This window comes from Ictidomys tridecemlineatus, chromosome 10 (assembly GCF_052094955.1).
Source record: "Ictidomys tridecemlineatus isolate mIctTri1 chromosome 10, mIctTri1.hap1, whole genome shotgun sequence".
Lineage (NCBI taxonomy): Eukaryota > Metazoa > Chordata > Mammalia > Rodentia > Sciuridae > Ictidomys > Ictidomys tridecemlineatus.
The window spans coordinates 93383178-93402386 of NC_135486.1; the positions used below are offsets into that span (position 1 = coordinate 93383178).

Genomic DNA, 19209 nt, shown 5'->3' on the forward strand with positions numbered 1-19209 from the left:
AGCTTCAAATTCATCTTCCTGTCTCAGCCTTCCAATAGCAGGGCTTACAGACTCTGCCACTGAGCCCAACTAGTTTTGATTTTATTTTTTTAATTGAATAGTCATTGTGAAACTAATGGATGGGATTTCAGTTGAATGCAGAAATTGTAGAGAAGGAAACAGCTGGAGGTGGCAGAGGACTGAGACAGAAGTGGACTAAACTGGGGATGTCATGAATCATTTAGAAGGGAAGAGAGGCAAGAGGTAGAAACAGAATCTGTTAAAATTATACATACCCATTGATCTATGGTGTTGAAACCAAAATGTGTATGGTACTTGGCAGCTGGTTAGACTTAATAAAGAAATGTGAAGAATCCAAAATGATATTAAAATTTTATCAATTTTCTGTAACCTGTTTAGTTTAAAGATGATTTTGTCACAGCAAGTAGATAAGAGTAAAAATGGTAGAAATAGGATCATTTCTAAAGTAATGAATTAAAAGAAAACTGACTGAAGTGCTGACAGCCAGACTGATTGAAAAGAACAAAATAATGAACAGTCTCACAATATGTATCAATATCATGGAAAGGTAAATGACAGCCTCTTTATTTTGTTGCCGAGTGTCATTTATTACCAAATAATGCAATTCTTTTTTGAAATGCTTCCATCTTTGTCAGGATGGTAACCTCACTGGTTTTGGTGACCTCTTCATACTGTTAGACTTGGAAGCCAGGCTGGAAATTCCAAACATGTTCTGTTTGATGGAAAAAGAGCCAAATATGGGCTGGGGATGTGGCTCAAGCTGTAGCGCACTCGCCTGGCATGCGTGCGGCCTGGGTTCGATCCTCAGCATCACATACAAAGATGTTGTGTCTGCCGAAAACTAAAAAATAAATATTTAAAAAAATTCTCTCTCTCTCTCTCTCTCTCTCTCTCTCTCTCTCTCTCTCTCTCTCAAAAAAAAAAAAAAGAAAAAAAAAGAGACAAATATTTTTCTTACAACTATATCTTAGACATTTATACAAATAAAAAAAATGGAAGAATGGTTGTGTGTTAAAACTAAAACCTTTCCTGAAAACTTCAGTCTTTTATACTTAGATGAAATGTATAAAAGCATCATTGTCAACATAATGCATTAATAAATGATGTTGAAAATTATTGTTTTCTAGGGCTTCTTATATGTAGGTGATGAAACTTGAAACAATGTTGAAAGACCTGAAAAGCCTCTGAACCTGATACTTGAGAAATTCAATTTTTACATAAAATATTTTAAATGTCTTTTTAGGAGTAGTTCAGTCCTCCCGAAAACACAACTAGGGAATCTACAAATCATAGGAAATTTATACTTAGTCTATTATCTGTCACTTTTAATTGTAAAAACATGTATGAGCAGCAAAATCAATAAAGATTGCTTCAAATTTTAAAAATCAGTGACTAAACTCATTGAAACACTAGAAGGTAAAGTTGAGAGATTTTTCCAGAAAGTACAAAAGGGAAATGGAAAAGGGGGGAAAAAAAGTATAATTATCCTAGGAGGATTGACATCTGAATAATAGGAGTTCAAGGGCAAAAAGACAGAACAGAGAAAAATAAATGAGGAAATCCAAGAAAACTAGTTGAAGGAAATGTCCCAGGAAGTGAAATGCACAAGATTCCAGATTGATAGGGCCCATCATACACTTGGGGAATGGATCAAAATAGACTAAGACACTTGGTTGTAAAGTTTCTAAGCATTGTTTCCAAAAAGAAAAAAAGAAATGCAAACAATTGACATAGGAAGGACCCCTTGGATTTCTTCACACCAATATTGGAAATCAGAACTCAGTCGAGCGAGCAGTGCCTTCAAATTTCAACCTGGAATTCTATACTTAGAAAATTTGGAGAAAAAATATGGAGTTATAAATACTGGACTAATCAGCTATAAAAATTTCAAGTGCTTATCTCTGAGGAAAAAAATGTGTAGTGGCTGCATTTTTTTTAACTTAAAATGTTTCTTTTATTTCTTAAAATTTTTATTGATTTTTTAAAAAAACAAAAGACAGCAGAATGCATTACAATTCTATTTCACATATACAGCACAATTTTTCATATCTCTGATTGTATATAAAGTATGTTGACACCAATTCGTGTCTTCATACATGTACTTTGGATAATGATGTAGTGGCTGCATTTTTAAAATGAAGTGTAGGGAAATAGTTAATATAACTTTGATTTAAATTAAAAAGAAAAAAGAGAAAGATATTCTAGCAGCATAGAGTAGATTGGAAAGGTGTAGGACTAGAGGCAGGAAGTTAAGAGGACCTGACCTAAGACAGGAAGGTGAGGATGAAACAGAAGTGATAGCTTTGAAAAAAACTTCAAAAGAGGAGCAGTGAGGGGATGCCTAGCATGCTTGAAGCTGGGTTCCATCTGTAGCACCATGAAGAAAGAAAGAGAGGCACATTTCAAGGCAGGAGCTGTATTTAGTTTAGAAGTTAGAGGTAGTCAGTTGGAATATGTAGCAGGCAGAGAACATTTTGCCTGGAACCTGAGAGCTGGTAATACAAATTTAAAGTTGTACTTAGAACCATAGAAGTTGTCCTTTGTAGAAAACTTATAAGAGAAAAGAAATAAGGGTCTAAGCTACAGCATGTTTTCCTAAACAGATTTTTTTGTGTGTGTGAAGACCAAATTTAAAAAAAAAAAAAAGGCCTCCTATACATTATTTTATTGTATTGCATTGTATATTGTATGTTATGTTATTTTTTGTATCATGGATTGAACCCAAGGTCGCTCAATCACTGAGCCACATCCCTAGCCAAATTTATTTTGAGATAGTCTCACTAAGTTGCTTAGGACCTCACTGAGTTGCTGTGGCTGGCCTTGAACTTGAGATCCTCCTTCCTCAGCCTGCCAGGTTGCTGGATTACAGGCATGAACCATCATGTTCAACTTCCTCCTAAACATTATTAACCTACCAGTTCAGTTATATACACATCATGTATTAAGGAACACTATATGTGCATGCATTTTTATAAGGGTAAGTGAATAGCTCTTATGCTTGAAAATGTTGTACATTCTAGTGTACTACTTTTTCTTTCATGAAAGAATCCTAGAGCATTTATTAACATATAGTACTTTTTTAAAAAATATTTTTAGTTGTGGATGGACATAGTATCTTTATTTACTTTTTTAATATTTATTTTTTAGTTGTAGTTGGACACAATACCTTTATTTTATTTATTTATTTATTTATTTTTATGTGATGCTGAGGATCAAACTCAAGGCCTCGCACATGCTAGGCAAGCACTCTACTGTTGAGCCACAACCCCAGCCTGACATATAGTACTTTTCTTATAAAATATTTTCTGTATATAGTATCCAGTTGAATCCTTTCTTCAACTGAGTTAAGTATTATTCTCTTTCCCTTTCTAAGCTGCAGAAACTGAAACAGAAAAAGAGATGAAATGACTTGACCAGAATCCCACAGTAAGAAATTTTAGTTAAAAATGGACATCTCCCCAGTAAATTCATGATCCTTCCAGTGATTTCTTTTTTAACTTACTGCATACTTGAAATTGGGCTAGACCATTATCTTCAAAATTAGTGGTCTAGTCTTCTAGCATTTTTGATTTGGTGAGTAGTCATGTGCCTTTGGGAACATCATCTTAATAGGTCTAAAAATTCAGGGAAAGTAGGACTACTTCCAAAGTTTCTGCAACTCCAAGTAGTAGAATAGGAATTTCCTTGAAAGATCTTTAACTAGTTTCTCAGAATGACTCTGTGAACCATTTCACAGAGTATCAGTGACTGATATTTTAAAATATCTGAATTTGAGGAAGGACTTTCTTTTAGCTATGTGCAACTATTTAAGAAAGGAAGGAGTTTGTCAAACATTAATACCTTGTACTAATGTAAATATCAATATAAGCATTAAGAATTTACTAAGTGGATCAAAATTTATTCTGTAGATAGTTTTAGCTTCTCTAATCCTTTAATATCAAATTGAGAATTTTATTTTTATTCAGTTCTTAAATAGGATAGATTAAAACAGGAATAAGCATTTACTATAATTCAGCAAATGATTAATACTATTATTGTCAGGACTTATATACTATAAATTTTTGCTATTTTAACAATAAGCTTTAAAGTATTGAAGTCTTTTTGATCTTGAGAAATATGGATTCCATCATTGCTTAGAAGTAGTGTTTTTTTTAATTAGTGAAATATACCACAACCACTGTGGAAAATAGGTAATTGCTTATAAAGTTGTTGTATACCACCCAGCAATTCCACTCTACATTTTTGTTTTGTTTTGTTTTGTTTTTTGGTACCGGGGATTGAACCCAGAGGTGTTTAACCACTGAGCCACATCTCTAACCCTTTTTTATGCTTTATTTAGAGATGGGGGTCTCACTGAGTTTCTTAAGGCCTCACTAAATTGCTGAGGCTGGTTTTAAATTCGTAATCCTCTTGCCTCAGCCTCCGAAGCGGCTAGGATAATAGGCGTGGGCCACTGTGCCTGGCTCTACTCCTAAATTTTTATCCAAGAGATATGAAAACATTTATCTACACAAAAAGTGGGCACAAGTATTTAGATTTATTTATGATAACCAAAAATTGGCAACAATTCAAATGCCTATCAGTGGATAAATGGATAAATAAATTACATTACAGTCATAAGGTAGGATGCTATTAGTAAACTAAGCCCATTTTATAAAAGAGCTGTAGTATAGAATAGACATTCATGGGCTTGCTGACTCTAATTCTAACTTCAAACCTAAAATCTTGTGGTACTATTACCATGCTATGCTTTAGAATCCAGAGGCACAAGATTATAGTAGGATCAAAAGTGGAAAATGGCCTGTCAAATGAACAGCTACCCAAATGTGGCAGGTTAATAGTAGTATCTCAGTGAATAAAGCAGAACCTGTTTAAGACACCAAAAGACTCATTACTGTTTTCATATATTTCCATTTCTCTATTTTTACATTTCAAGTTCTCCTGGCCAAATTTATTACATTATTACAATTATCTGAATAACAGTATATCTGTCTGGTGATATATGACATGTTTATTCCCTTGGAAATCGCTTCCTGGAAAAATCATCTAGACTGACATCTACATTGTAATTTTGTGATTGGTACCCACATATACAAGAGCATGCACTTATCACACTAACTCACAACATGGGCTAATGTTAATAAGCTTATTGAGCATGGAACAAATGATTATCTTTTATTCTCTAAGGTCTTTATCTAAATTTATTTTTAGGAGTCTTGGCAAGGCAGCATAACAAAGACAAGGCAATGTCTGCCTTAGGCTTCCTGAACAAGAAGTAAATGGAAAATTTCCATTTCTAGCACCATCAAGCTGTCACTTTCCCAAGTAACCAATTCACCTAATTTTCATTTTTAATCAACTCTGTTTAAATATATTAATTAAAATTAAAAGTAATCATGAGTGATTTATAAAGCTCATTATATTAAATCTTGCCATAATTGATGGTATTCACTATGTGCATTCTTTAATTTTTTCCCTTTTTTGATAGATTTTTCTGCTTAATATACTTTTTTAACAATTCAAGAAAGAAAAGTCAGGTTGTAATTTTACATATTGTTATATACTGTGAAGGACACAGTGACTGCTACTACTGTATCATGTTGCCTTTTATAAAAATGCACATTGACTTTTCTTGTGTGAAGTTGGAAAAATACTGTTAGATTTTATGTGACTATTTAATACATCTTTTCCTCTAACATATTTATATAACGAACTATCATCCAAGCTAGTCAGAAAATGCAATATTGTGATTATGCAAGATGTTTTATTTGGTGTTAGGTGTATTAATTACAAATGTTTTCATTTTTCATAATTACAATAGGATGAAACTATAGCAGTGCTATACTTGACAGCAAAAGATAGCGTGGCTCTATAGTGGTACATGAATACCTACGTTTATAGTGCATAATTCATCATAGCCAAACTATGGAATCAGCCTAGGTGTCTGTCAGTGAATGAATTGTAAAGAAAATATGGCACATATATGCAATGGAATTATATTCAGCCATAAAGAAGAATGAGTTTATGTCATTTGTAGGAAAATGAATAGAATTTGAGAGCATCAACTTCACATTAAATGAAATAAGCCAAAATCAAAAAGTCAAAGTCCGTATGTTTTTTCACATATGTATGTGGAAGCTAGAAAAGAAAAGGGGAGCTGGTAGTGTGTGGGAGTATGTCATGAAAATCTAAGAGAGATAATAGAGAAGAAAGGGAGTTTGAGAGGAGGAGGGAAAGGAAAGGGGAAGTATGGGGGAATGAACTGGCCAAATTATATTGTTAATATATATGTACAAATATGTAACAATAGATTCCATCATTATGTATAATTATAATACACCAATAAAAATATGGAAAACCAAAACACAGTATGACTTTTGAGTGAGTTTTCTACCTTGGATACCATGATATTGGACATACAGTTAAAATTATTTTGATACCCCAAATAGCCAAAGCACCCTTGAGCAAAAAGAACAAAGATGAAGATATTTTATTATATTACCTGATTTCAAAATACTCTACAATACTGTAGTAACCAAAACAGCATTATATTTGCATTAAAACAAATACAGAGACAAATGGAACAGAATTGAGTGCCTGGAAATAACCCCAAGCATGTATAGCCAACTGATTTTTAATAGGGTGCTAACAACACTGGGGAATGGAAAGACTTCAATAAACAGTGCTAAGGATAAGTTGTCCATATGCACGAGAATAAACCAGACCCTTACCTCTGACCAGTTACAAAAATCAACTCAAAATGGATTGCAAATTTAAGTAAGATGTAAAACAATGAAACTACTAGAAGAAGACGGGAGAAGAGGCTTCAGGACATTAAAAAAGGAGTTTGGGGTCAAGAGCCCAAAAGCCACAGGAAACAAAAGCAAAAACAGACAAATGATCACACTAAAAAGCTTCTGCACAGCAAAGGAAACAATCAGAATAAAGATACAACCTGCAGAATAAGAAAAAATATTTGCAAACTGTACATCTGATAAGGGGTTGATATCCAAAAGAAAAATCAATAAATAACCCAATTTAAAAATGGGCAGGGTACTTAAATAGATACATCTCAAAAGAAGACATACAAATGACAATCAAGTTTATGAAAAAAATGCTCAATATCATTAATCATCAGGGAAATGGCAAATCAAAACCACATTAAGATATCATCTCCCCCAGTAAAAACGGCTTTATCTAGGGAATCCTTGCACATGACTGGTGGTAATTTAAATTAGTAGAGGTATTATGGAAATCAGTATGAAGGTTCCTCAAGAAGTTATAAATAGAACTTACCTTATAATCAACAATCCTGCTGCTTTACATATTATCCAAATGAAACGAAGTCAGTATGTTGAACAGAGATCTGCATTCACATGCAGTACTTCAGCACTGTTGACAGTAGCCAAGATACTGAATCAATGGAAGTGTCTTTCAACTAATGAAGGACTAAAGAAAAGGTGTCCTATACACATGATGAAATACTATTTAGCCAGAAAAAAATGAAATCCTATTATTTGTGACAACTTGCATAGGAATGAAGATCCTTATGTTAAGTGAAATAAGCCAGGCACAGAACGACAAATACCTAATGATCTCACTCATATGTCGAATAGAAAAAAGTTAATTTCATAGAGGTTGAGAAGTGCAATGGTGGTTACTAAAGAATGGACCTTAGGGAAGAGGGAGGAATAAGGAAGTGATGATCAATGAGTACTGAGATACAGCTGGATAGGAATAAGAAGCTATTGCCTGGTAGGGCGACTGTAGGTAACAGTTATGTACTGTATATCTCAAAAAGCTAGAAGAAAACATATTAAATGTTTTCTCCATGAAAAAACAATAGATGATCAAGGAGATAAATGTGTTTAACCTAATTTAAGCATTACAGAATGCATACATATATTGAAACCACCACATGGGACCCCATTAGTATGTACAATTTTAAGTTATATATCAGTTTATAAAATAAAAATAATTATGATTACATTTCTTTTTTAATTCATGATAGTGTTTCAAAATAATTTAAATTTTTTTCTGATTGGAAAAGTAGTATTTATTCATTGGGGAAATTTTGTAATATTCCAATAAGCATAAAATGGAAATTAAATAATAATTTAATGCCTGACTCAGAGATAACCACTTTTAATATTTGCTAGTTGTTCTCATGAATATATGGAAAAAATGACCCATACTACTTAATAACCAATGTTTTGATATACGAACACATCATTAGCATTTTTCACACTTAAAAATTCTAAGAAACATTTTTAAATAACTTCTTTATAAAGATATGCCCTGCTTTATTTATTTTATTTACTTTTTGACAGTTTATAACCACAATCAAGATAATGAATCCATCTTTTGCCTCAAGGAATATTTCTTGTGCCCACTTGACTTTTCTTTCCATTCTTTGTCGTCTGACTCCAGACAACTATCAGTCTATTTCTATAGTTTGTATTTTCTGAAATCTTATATATTAATAGTATTGTACGATATATGCTTTCTTTGGTCTAGCTTCTTTCAGATAATAGTGCTTTTGCAGATTCATTCCATTGTAATGTGGATTAATAGTCTGTTTCTTTAAATTGTTTAGCAGTGTTTCTTTGTCTGTTCACACTTTCCACCTGTTGGTGAAATTTGGGTTGTTTCTGATTGGGGGCTACTACAAATAAAGCTGTTGTGAGCATTCTCTGTACAAGTCTCTGTGTGGGTATATGCTTTCTTTTCTTTGGGTAAGTAGGAAGGGATTAGCTGGATCCCATGGTAGATGTATCTGTGGCTTTTGGAAAAATTACCAAACTATTTTTTAAAGTAATTACCATTTTACATTATTACTAGCAGCATATAAGATTTCCATTTCTTCTACTTTCTTGTCAATACTTAATATAGTCACTGGTTTTTGTGTTTTACTTTCAAACATATTTTCTACCATAGTTATAATGTTCTGTGTGTCATTAAATATGTTTCATCAATGCACTATATCGACATTTTCTATGCTACTATGTAATCTTTATAATCATGTTTTTAATGACTAGATTATAGTTTATTAAATGAATATATTGCAATTACATTACCTTTATCTATATTGTTAAGCATTTTAGTTATTTCTTCCTAAAAAGAATATATGAAACATAATTATCCAGAAGGGTATTTTCAGGGAATCTTAATTTATACACACATGGATTGATAAGAGTAGGGATTTGGGTAGGGCCTCTGACTCAATGTGTTATTACATTCCTCTCCAAGTCCAGTCTGGTACATTCGGTGAAATCTTGTTTGTAGAAAAGTAAGAAGAGGACTAAAACATCAATTCTTACCAGTTCAGTTCATTTCTTATTAGTCATGTAATTATAAATAGAATTACTTATAAAAACATTATAATTTAAATTTTAGCATGTATTTAACATGACATCTCAATTATTTTCTAATTATTATTTGTGCTCGGTTATATTTAGGAAAGTTCCCATTCAAGTCAAATTCACCATAATGCAGAATCCTCTATCAGTACCACCCAAAGATCAAGGTAAGATAAGCCGTGCTGAGGAAAATGGTAATGTGTACACTATAATAAAATAATTTTAATTGATATATTTAATGTCACTATCCTCTAATCATAAGGTGACTCATTTCCTAGAATTAGAAGCAAACCTTTTAATTATATATGAAATTCATGTTCCTTGGTAAGTTGAGTGCTGTGGATTCCTGAGTTATAAGGACCTGTATCTCCTTTATTAGGCCCTTAGGTCCTTGAGAGCAGGGCCATGTCATTCCATGCAAAACTCCCAGAACCCATCCCATTTGATGGCAGTTAGCTGGCACTGATAGATGTCATTGAACTGATAGTGTGTTGGCTTTATTGAAGCAGAACAACATGGGTTTTAGTGAATAGAAAACACACACACACACACACACACACACACACATACATAAATATACATATGGGAACACATGTGTGGAAAGAGAATATTTGCTTGTACATTTCTTTGACCTATTTATCCCATGCACATTTAAAAATGAACAGATAATAAAAACTGTTTCCGCTCCATAAAATTGATAGAAATTAGTTTTTAACAGGAGCCTCTGGAGCTTTCAGAAAAATAGTTTACAGGTGGAAGGTAAAGTCTTTTCTTAAATAATGAATAATGGAATTGTCCTCCCTCTAAAGGGCACACTCTAACCTATAGGAGAAATGCAAATCTTTTCTCTGCCTCTACCTAATCTCTTCTAAACAGAACAGAAGTTTTGACATGGGTTTAAGAGAAAATGTTATCTTTAAAGATGCAAAATTGGACACCTTAGTAGAGGATGTAGCTTTTAGTTGAAAGGAGAGAATTAGCTATAAAGAATCCTTAAATGGAGCAAATACTTTTTGATCTCTCTACCAAAGAAAAGGTAGTATCATAGCTCTGGTTTTATCATTTAATTCTATCAATTATATAATCTTAGGTGTATCACTTGATATCAGCTTCCTTATCTATAAATCTCTAAAATAAAGGTAATTAATCCCACATTATAGGATATGGAAACTAAAAGAAATAATTTATGTAAACCAGCAGCATATTATTGATTATAGAATGACCACTTAAAACATGATAGTAATTATACTCTATAATTGTTACTGATATGTGGGCTTTCTCCCTCTTAGGAGGCTGGTCAGTGGGATAAGTCTGAGGCTGCCTCCTGCTTAGAGTGTCTAGTGACCTTAGAAGGACAAACATGATCCAAAGGAAGCTATGGAAAGTAATCATGGAAAAAACCTTGACTTGGATCTCATCCAGGCATTGGGCCAAAGGGAGTACCAATGTCCTTAAGACTCACACAAAGCCCAGCTCTGAACACTAGGGCAAGAAAGGAAATGGGAGTCGGAGGCCAAAGAGAGAACCTAAGTGGGAATCAAGAGCATGAATTTCTCTGGTATATCCTTTGGAAGATTAGTACAATGGTCAGTAGCTGACGGAAGGTTTGGAAAGTCAGTGTCCTGACTGGTATTAACTTTCTCTACCTGAGCAGCAAACATAGGCATAATTGCTTAAAAGACAGAATAATGGATCAAGTATCAGGAAATCTGGGCTCCTTTCCCAGAACCCTTTCTCATCAGCTATGGAAAGTCAGACAAGTTATTTTGACCCTAATCCTCAATTTCTATACTATAAAGACTAGGAACTGGGTGTGGTGGCACACACCTGTAATCCCAGTAACTCAGGAGGCTTAGACAGGATGGTCATGAGTTCAAAGCTAGCCTCAGCAATTTAGCAAGGCCCTAAGCAACTTAGCTAGATCCTGTCTCAAAATAAAATTTAAAAAGGACTGGGGATGTGGCTTAGTGTTTGAGTGTCCCTGGGTTCAAATCCCAGTACCCAAAAAAAAGGACTAGATATCCCTTTTGTGGCTCTAAGATGTTATAAATTTGTATAGTGAGTAATTGAGCAATGAGCTGCTTATCTGTTCGATGATAAAGAGAAATAAAGCATGTCACCCCTCACACCTCTTGCCTGCTTTGCTTCCATAAGGGTTATTTGCTTTGTTTTTGTGTGTCTGCCTCTCTGGACTATTGTATAATCTTAGTTATTTCCATTGACACAGCCAGAAAATAAGACTCCTTTAGCCTACTAGGTGGAAATTTAGTAGTCCTATTAACTTTCTCATCAGTCTTTTCTAGAACATATATGCTTAAGCCCCAAACGTGGAATTTGACAGAGAAAAGACATCAAACCAAAAAGAACTCAATTAGCCATATACCTCCAATGTGATAGTCACTCAGCCTACAACTTTCCATCCCTTATTTTTATTTAGTCCTCATAGTAATTTGGATAGAAATATTTTTAAATCTGTTCTAATTAGTTATACATTACAGTGGAATGCATTAGACACATCATATATAAATGGAGTATAATTTCTCAATCTTCTGTTTGTACATGATACAAAGTTACACAGGTGATGTAATCATATACGCACATAGGGTAATAATGTCCAATTCATTGCACTATCATTCCTAGCCCATACCCTCTCCCCTCCCTTTACTCCCCTCTGTCTAATCCAAAATACCTCTATTCTTCCCTACCCACTTCCCTTATTATGAATTAGCATCCACACATCAGAGAAAATATTCAACCTTTGGTTCTTTAGGATTGACTTATTTCGTTTAGCATGATATTCTCCAGTTCCATCTATTACTGGCAAATGCCATGATTTCATTCTTCTTTAAGGCTGAGTAATATTCCATTGCATATACATACCATGATTTCTTTTGTTGTTGTTGTTGTATTTTTGTTACTGGGGATTGAACTCAGGGGCAATTGGCTACTAAGTCACATCCCCAGCCTCATTTTGTATTTTATTTAAAGACAGGGTCTCACTGAGTGGCTTAGCACCTCACTTTTGCTGAGGCTAGCTTTGAATTTGTGATCTTCCTGGCTCAGCCCCCCAAGCCACTGAGATTACAGGCTTGTGCCACTGAGTCAGCCTGCAATCTCTTTATTCATTCATCTGCTGAAGGGCAGCTAGGTTGGTTCCATAGTTTAGCTATTGTGAATAAAGCTGCTATAAACATTGATGTAGTATGTTGATAAATCTTTATTTTAAACATTTAGGGAGATTAGTTATTTTTGCCAAAATCATCAACCAGTAAGTCACTGATTCAAGATTTGAACCCAGAACTATCAAAAAGTAAAGCTGTTTGTCCTCAGTGTCACATCATAAATTTATAGTTTTCTAATAATTTTTTGATCAACCCTCTTTTTCTTCTTTGATTAATGCTTAAGTAGATACATAGATGCTTAAAGTGATCTTAAATCAAAGTAGGCAGAAATTATGACATACTATGATGAATCACTTCATTAAAGAAAAGCAATATATATGAGGCCTAAAAATTGTCCAGTTATTTGTTAATTTCCTTATTAACTCATTCAAGTGCTTTCTGCATGTCCTGGATGATATTAATATTGTTTAGGAAATAAAAATATCAGATTTATTTATTATGATTATTTATATTTCTGTCAGAAAATATAATCTTTTACATGAATGAGAAGTTTGATGGGCTCATGCTATTTATTAAATGCTGATTTATTTACTTAACAAACTATTGATAAGTTGTTTATAAATGTGAGACTTTTGAATTTCTGACTTACAGAAACATACAGATATAAGTATGAAATTCAAGTAGGACACCATCAACAGATGCTAGGGCTTAAGGGAAATGCATTCCACCAGCATATTATACCTTACCAAACATTCATATGGTGGAAACTGATTTGGGGATGATTGAGGTTATTCTTACTAGAAATGATATCAGATGTTATGAGCTATTCAAAAATTAAATCATAAAGAGCCTTGACTTTCAGACAACACAGATTCCTATTGAAATGGTAGACATATATGTAATTAACTACATTAAAGCTACATTAGAAGTGAATATTTTGGAAACCTGGGTGAAGACAGTTGATTAAGCCAGAGATTTTGAGCTGGAGAGATGACATTTGCTCAGCACATTATATACAGAAGTCAACAAGAAATGCAGCTTTAAAGATAGGAAGAACTAGCAATAGTATTAATACAGAAAACTAATGAGAAATTCTAGTTCCTTCTATTTAAATGAGGGGAAAGAGAATATGCTTTGAGTTGGTCTTAATGGCCCCCTGTACAACCACATTTAGCTAAGCATGCTCCAGGTACTACTAATGTAAATATTACATTTAACAATGTAATATCACTCTAATGATGAATTTATACATTTTTTTTCATTATAACTTAATGTTGTCATTGTTCCTTTCTGTGTGATATTATTATTTATTTTAAACACTTAGGGAGATTAAAATAGTCTCCAAAAATTTGTAAGACTTCTCTTGTTTCAGTTTTCTCTCTCTCACCTTAAGGATTTGGGAATAAAATTTCCTATAACTTTGCTATAGCTTTCTTCTTTTCCTTGATAGTTTCAAATGATGACCTAATAGAAATGTAAGAATGAGTATTTTGTGTTGGAAAAGAGTAAATGTAGTCAGTGATAAACTGCATTTTTTAAAAAGACATGAAAATAACATAATAAGGCAAACAATAGTTGTAACTTCTACTTTAGATTTGTTGAATTTGAAAGAAACATAATCACCAATGATTAAAAATGCAGGTGAATTTATTTACCGGCCTGATAAGCAGGTGAGCAACATCACCAAATGGTTCTTAGACAGGGACAATTTATAATTTGTGATGATGCCAATTGAGGACTGAAGTTTGCAGCTTAGATAGGGCAGGATGAATTTTATTTCCCTGTTGTTTATTGATCAGAAAAGAGTCTTCATTTAAGTCCAGTTGAGGAAATGTTTTATGGAAGTCATTCAAAATTCTTAGTCATTTGTCAGTTTTAAAACTCAGTTTTGCAGCTTCCAAGGCAGGGTCTTCTTAACTAGGTCTTCTACAATTTTTCTCAATTCTGTCATAACATTTGTATTGCTTAAATGTAGTTTTCACATCATGAGCATTATTTCTACTTAGAACATTAAGAAGTCGGTGGATGCTTTGAGGTGTCAACACAGTGGGTCTTAATGGCTCCCCCAGAAACACTGCAGTGAGCTAAGCCTCCTCTCCAACTACTACTAATTTTCAAAATTTGTTCATTATTTGTGTAAAGCTACAATCATTATAATTCCAATTCATTTTAGATGTTATTTTTTAAAGCCTGAATTTTCTTATTTGATCAAATATTTTTAAAATAAATAGGACACATCCAAAATATATATTCTTATGTCTTATAGACATTAAAGAATATACTTAGGTTTTACAGCCTTAAATAATTTGGCATTAGTGAAGATAGCATTTTAAAACTCAAGGAACACTTGGAATACCTAGTGAATATTTATGTTTTTTTAAAAAAGAAAATTATGGGGAAAGATCTTACTTACCTTGGACACTCAGTATCAATTAGGTCTTTTATAAAGCTCTTGATGAATTTTCTATCTTTAGCAGGGTTTTAAGCACCCTGGAATGTAATGGGTTCTCAAATGCATAGTAAATTATGTTGTAGATGTTTTAAACTCTCATTTCATATCAAAATGTTTTAAGCCTTTCCTCCTCCCCCTTTATCCTCCCCCTCCTCCTCCTCCTCCTCCTTCTTAATGAAACACCAAGCAGGAGTTCTGAGATCAATAAAATCAAATGTTCTTTAACCAATATTTATTGCCTTTGAAGAAGCAACCAGCAAGGAGCAAAGGGGGAAAAGTAAAACCAAACTCAGCTGTACTCTCTTATCGCTGTTTTAATGAATAACACTGGGCTGCCTATACTAGGTGTTTACTCTGTGAAGACTTAACCTAAAAGTAGTTTATCTTGTTGTCTAACCACAGTTTCACTTTTTTTAAACCTTATATGAAAACTGTTTTCTTAAGCCTCCTTTCTAGGTTTTCTTTTCCTCCTCCCCATCTCTGCTTTCTCCTCAGTCTAGTTAAAGAATACTGGTCATTCTTCTGCTCTTCTTAGGTTCTGTGATCATGAATAAATCAGTAAACCTTAGTCCCTTCATCTGTCCAATGGGGATAATAATTCTTGTTCTGTGATAGTTAAGTAAGGTAAAGTACAACCAGTTCTCATCACTTGAAATAGTTATATTGTATAAAGTCTCTGAGAACAAAGAATTTAACACATATTGAACCATCACTCCTGGGACATGTACAAGGTTAGGTTTCTATGGGCATCTGGTTACAATGCATTTGACAACCATCAATGCATAATTTTATTTTATGTGTGTGTCTGTTTGCAGACACCTTACTTAATATATACTGTTGATTCATTAACATTGAACTTACAAACAAGAGCACTATAACTCATGCCTCAGCAAAGCTTACTTTCTCCATAAGGCACACTGTGGATTTTTTGTGCTTATGAACACTAGATAGAACCTCAGCACTATGATTGAGAGTCATTATAAATGGTGAAACTGACAAGAAATGGCATAAAAATGCAAAAACATGGCACTAAATAGACCATTGAAAAGACTCTTGTTTACAGTATAAGAGCTAAAACGAAAAAGGAGAGCACCACCTAGTTTGACCTCATCTGGGAACTGTACATGTCAGGTGGTACAGATTTTTCCCTGTTCTGCATATGTATATAAGTATGCATATAAATGACCATGAAATTCCATAAGTAGATATTTGAGGATAATTCGCAGAATAATAAAATACTTGGTAATCAACTTAACAAAAGAGGTGAAAGACCTCTACAATGAAAACTACAGAATGCTAAAGAAAGAAATTGAAGAAGATCTTAGAAGAAGGAAAGGTCTCCCTTGTTGGATAGGCAGAATTAATATTGTCAAAATGACCATACTACCAAAAACACTATACAGATTTAATGCAATTCCAATCAAAACTCCAATGACATACCTCATAGAACTAGAAAGAGCAATCATGAAATTCTTCTGGAAAAATTAGAGACCCAGAATAACCAAAGCAATCCATAGCAAGAAGAGTGAAGCAGGTGGCATCACTATACCAGAGAGTAATAGTAACAAAAATGGCGTGGTATTGGCACCAAATTAGAGTTGTAGACCAGTGATACAGAATAGAGGACAGAGAGACAAACCCACATAATTACAGTTATCTCATATTAGACAAAGGCACCAAAAACATATTGGAGAAAAGATAGTCTCTTCAACAAATGATGCTGGGAAAACTGGAAACCCATATATAGCAAAATGAAATTAAGCCCTATCTCTCACCATGCAAAAAACTCAACTCAAAGTGGATCAAGGGCCTAGGAATTAAACCAGAAACCCTGTACCTGATAGAAAAAAGAATAGGTTCAAATCTTCAACACATCGGACTAGGCCATGACTTCCTTTATAAGACTCCTATAGCGCAAGAAGTAAAATCAAGAATCAACAAATGGGAAGGATTCAAACTAAAAAGCTTCTCAACAAAAGAAATAATCAGTGAGGTGAATAAAAAACCTATAGAATGGGAGCACATTTTTACCACAGTACATCAGATAGAGCACTAATTTCTAGGATATGTAAAGAACTCAAAAATCTTAACATTCAATAAACAAATAACCCAGTCAATAAATGGCCCAACAAACTGAACAGACACTCCTCAGAAGATGATATATGATCAATTAACAAATAAGTGAAAAATGTTCAGCATAAAAATTAGAGAAATGCAAATCAAAACTAAGATTTCATTTCACTCCGGTCAAAATGGCAGCTATTAAGAGAATACAAACAACAGTAAGTTTTGGCGAGGATATGGGAAGGAGGGCACACTCATACATTGCTGGTGGACTTGCAAATTGGTACAACCAATATGGAAAACAGTATGGAGATTCCTTGGAAAACTTGGAATTGGACCACCATTTGACCCAGCTACTTGGTCTAAACCCAAAGGACTTAAAAACAGCATACTACAGGGACACAGCCACATCAATGTTTATAGCAGCACAATTCACACACAATAACTAAATTGTGGAACTAACCTAGATACCTTTTAGTAGATGCATGTATAAAGAAAGTGTAGTATATATACACAATGGAATACTACTTAGCATTAAAAGAAAATAAATTCATGGCATTTGCAGGTAAATGGATGGACGTGGAGAATATTATGCCAAGTGAAGTAAGCCAATCTCAAAAACCAAAGGCCAAATGTTCTCTCTTATATGAAGATGCTGATCCATAATGGAGATGGGGCAGGGGAGCCTGGGCGGAATGGAAGAAATTTAGATAGGGCAAAGGGGAGGGAAGGTAAGAGAAGGGAAATGGGGAAAGACTGTGGAATGAGAAGGGCATCATTACCCTAGTACATGTATGAAGACAAGAATGGTGTGACTCTACTTTCTTGTACAACCAGAGACATGAAAAAATGTGTTCTATATGTGTACTATAAATTGAAATGCATTTTGCTGTCATGTATAACAAATTAGAATAAATAAATAAATATTTTTAAAAAGTTATTTTGGATAATATTTATCTCAGATACAATGTTTTTGAGCATAGTTGATATTATAAATTTCAAGTTAATAAAAGTAGTAATGTATTATTTGAAATTGACCACAACCTTTTAGTTTAGTAAAGCTGTAAAGAAAACTACTATGTAACTTATTTGACTCTCCAGCCCTTACATGTAAATGCACAGTAGTAGCAAGGAGAACCACTAGAGTTTTTAGTGCTTTGCATTTAGTGGTTAGCATTGCTTTGTGACCTTGTTATTAGAGGGAAAAAAATCATTCTTTATGTATTACCAAAATATTATGTTTTCAAACATTGAAATACATGTGGAAACATTTTGATCTTAACAAGTGGTGTAAATACTGTTCTTGGACTTTGGGTCCCATTTTATACCACAGACCAAGTACAGATTGACATTTTGAAGCTGGTTTTGGTTAACTCCTTAATGTTAGAAATTGGAACTTTCTGATGTAATAACTTCTGCAAAGTACCACTGTGCTTTATTAGTATGTTATGTGTTGACAGAAGAACAAATGGGAAACACATACATATCTCTAGACCTATCCTTGGAAATGACTTGGGTGGCCTAAAACCTATCAAGTAGACCATGCATATTTTATTTTGATATAAAATACTAAAGTTTAAGATATTCTTATTAGTAGATTCAGATAATGAGTTATTTTGAAATAACCATATTTCCATTACTTAATAAGCACGCTGGTAATCAGACAATTTACTCAAGCATGTATCAATGTCAGTGTGGCCGTTTGGCAGCATAGTCTCAGAAATTCCAATTAGCCATGTAAATATATTTCATAGCATCACATCTCACTTTGTCAGACCCCTGCTGCCTTTATATCATTAACATAAATGCAGGTGCAAATAGCATTTATGTACTTTGATAGAAAGCAGTTGGAGACATTTCACTGTGGGACACAACACTTTCAGATTGTGTACATCTGTTCAAATAATGTATCCAGCCCCAGTGACATGAACACAAGGATAGAAACATCTGCCCCTGAGACCATTTGCCATATAGCAGATGCTTGCATCTTTACTTATGCAGATGGTTGGTATGATGAGTTGTGCAGGGATAAAAGCCAAGTAGTTTGACAGGGTATTTAGGATGTTCAGCAGGCCAAAAATATAAGGTAGGGATTTTGTCCTAAAAATGTAATATTGGTAGGAGTAGAAATTCATAAATCACTAGTAATGCTTTTAATAGTCAACATAATGTTCTTGTCTCTTAATTAATT

The 19209-nt window shown here is 33.6% G+C and overlaps 1 protein-coding gene across 15 annotated transcripts in view; it reads left to right on the top strand.

Moving 5' to 3' along the window:
* The window catches only part of Znf438 (zinc finger protein 438), a 168329-nt gene that overhangs the window by 129000 nt on the left and 20120 nt on the right, over window positions 1-19209 (top strand). For 12 of the 15 annotated variants that reach the window (XM_005334293.5, XM_040276845.2, XM_013362380.4 and 9 more), the window contains one exon: window positions 9480-9547. The exons of the other annotated variants lie outside the window; for them this stretch is intronic. In XM_005334293.5, coding sequence (XP_005334350.2) covers window positions 9511-9547 — 37 coding nt within the window. In that variant the 5' untranslated portion in view covers window positions 9480-9510. The remainder of the gene's footprint in view (window positions 1-9479; window positions 9548-19209) is intronic. 15 annotated transcript variants of the gene reach the window in all.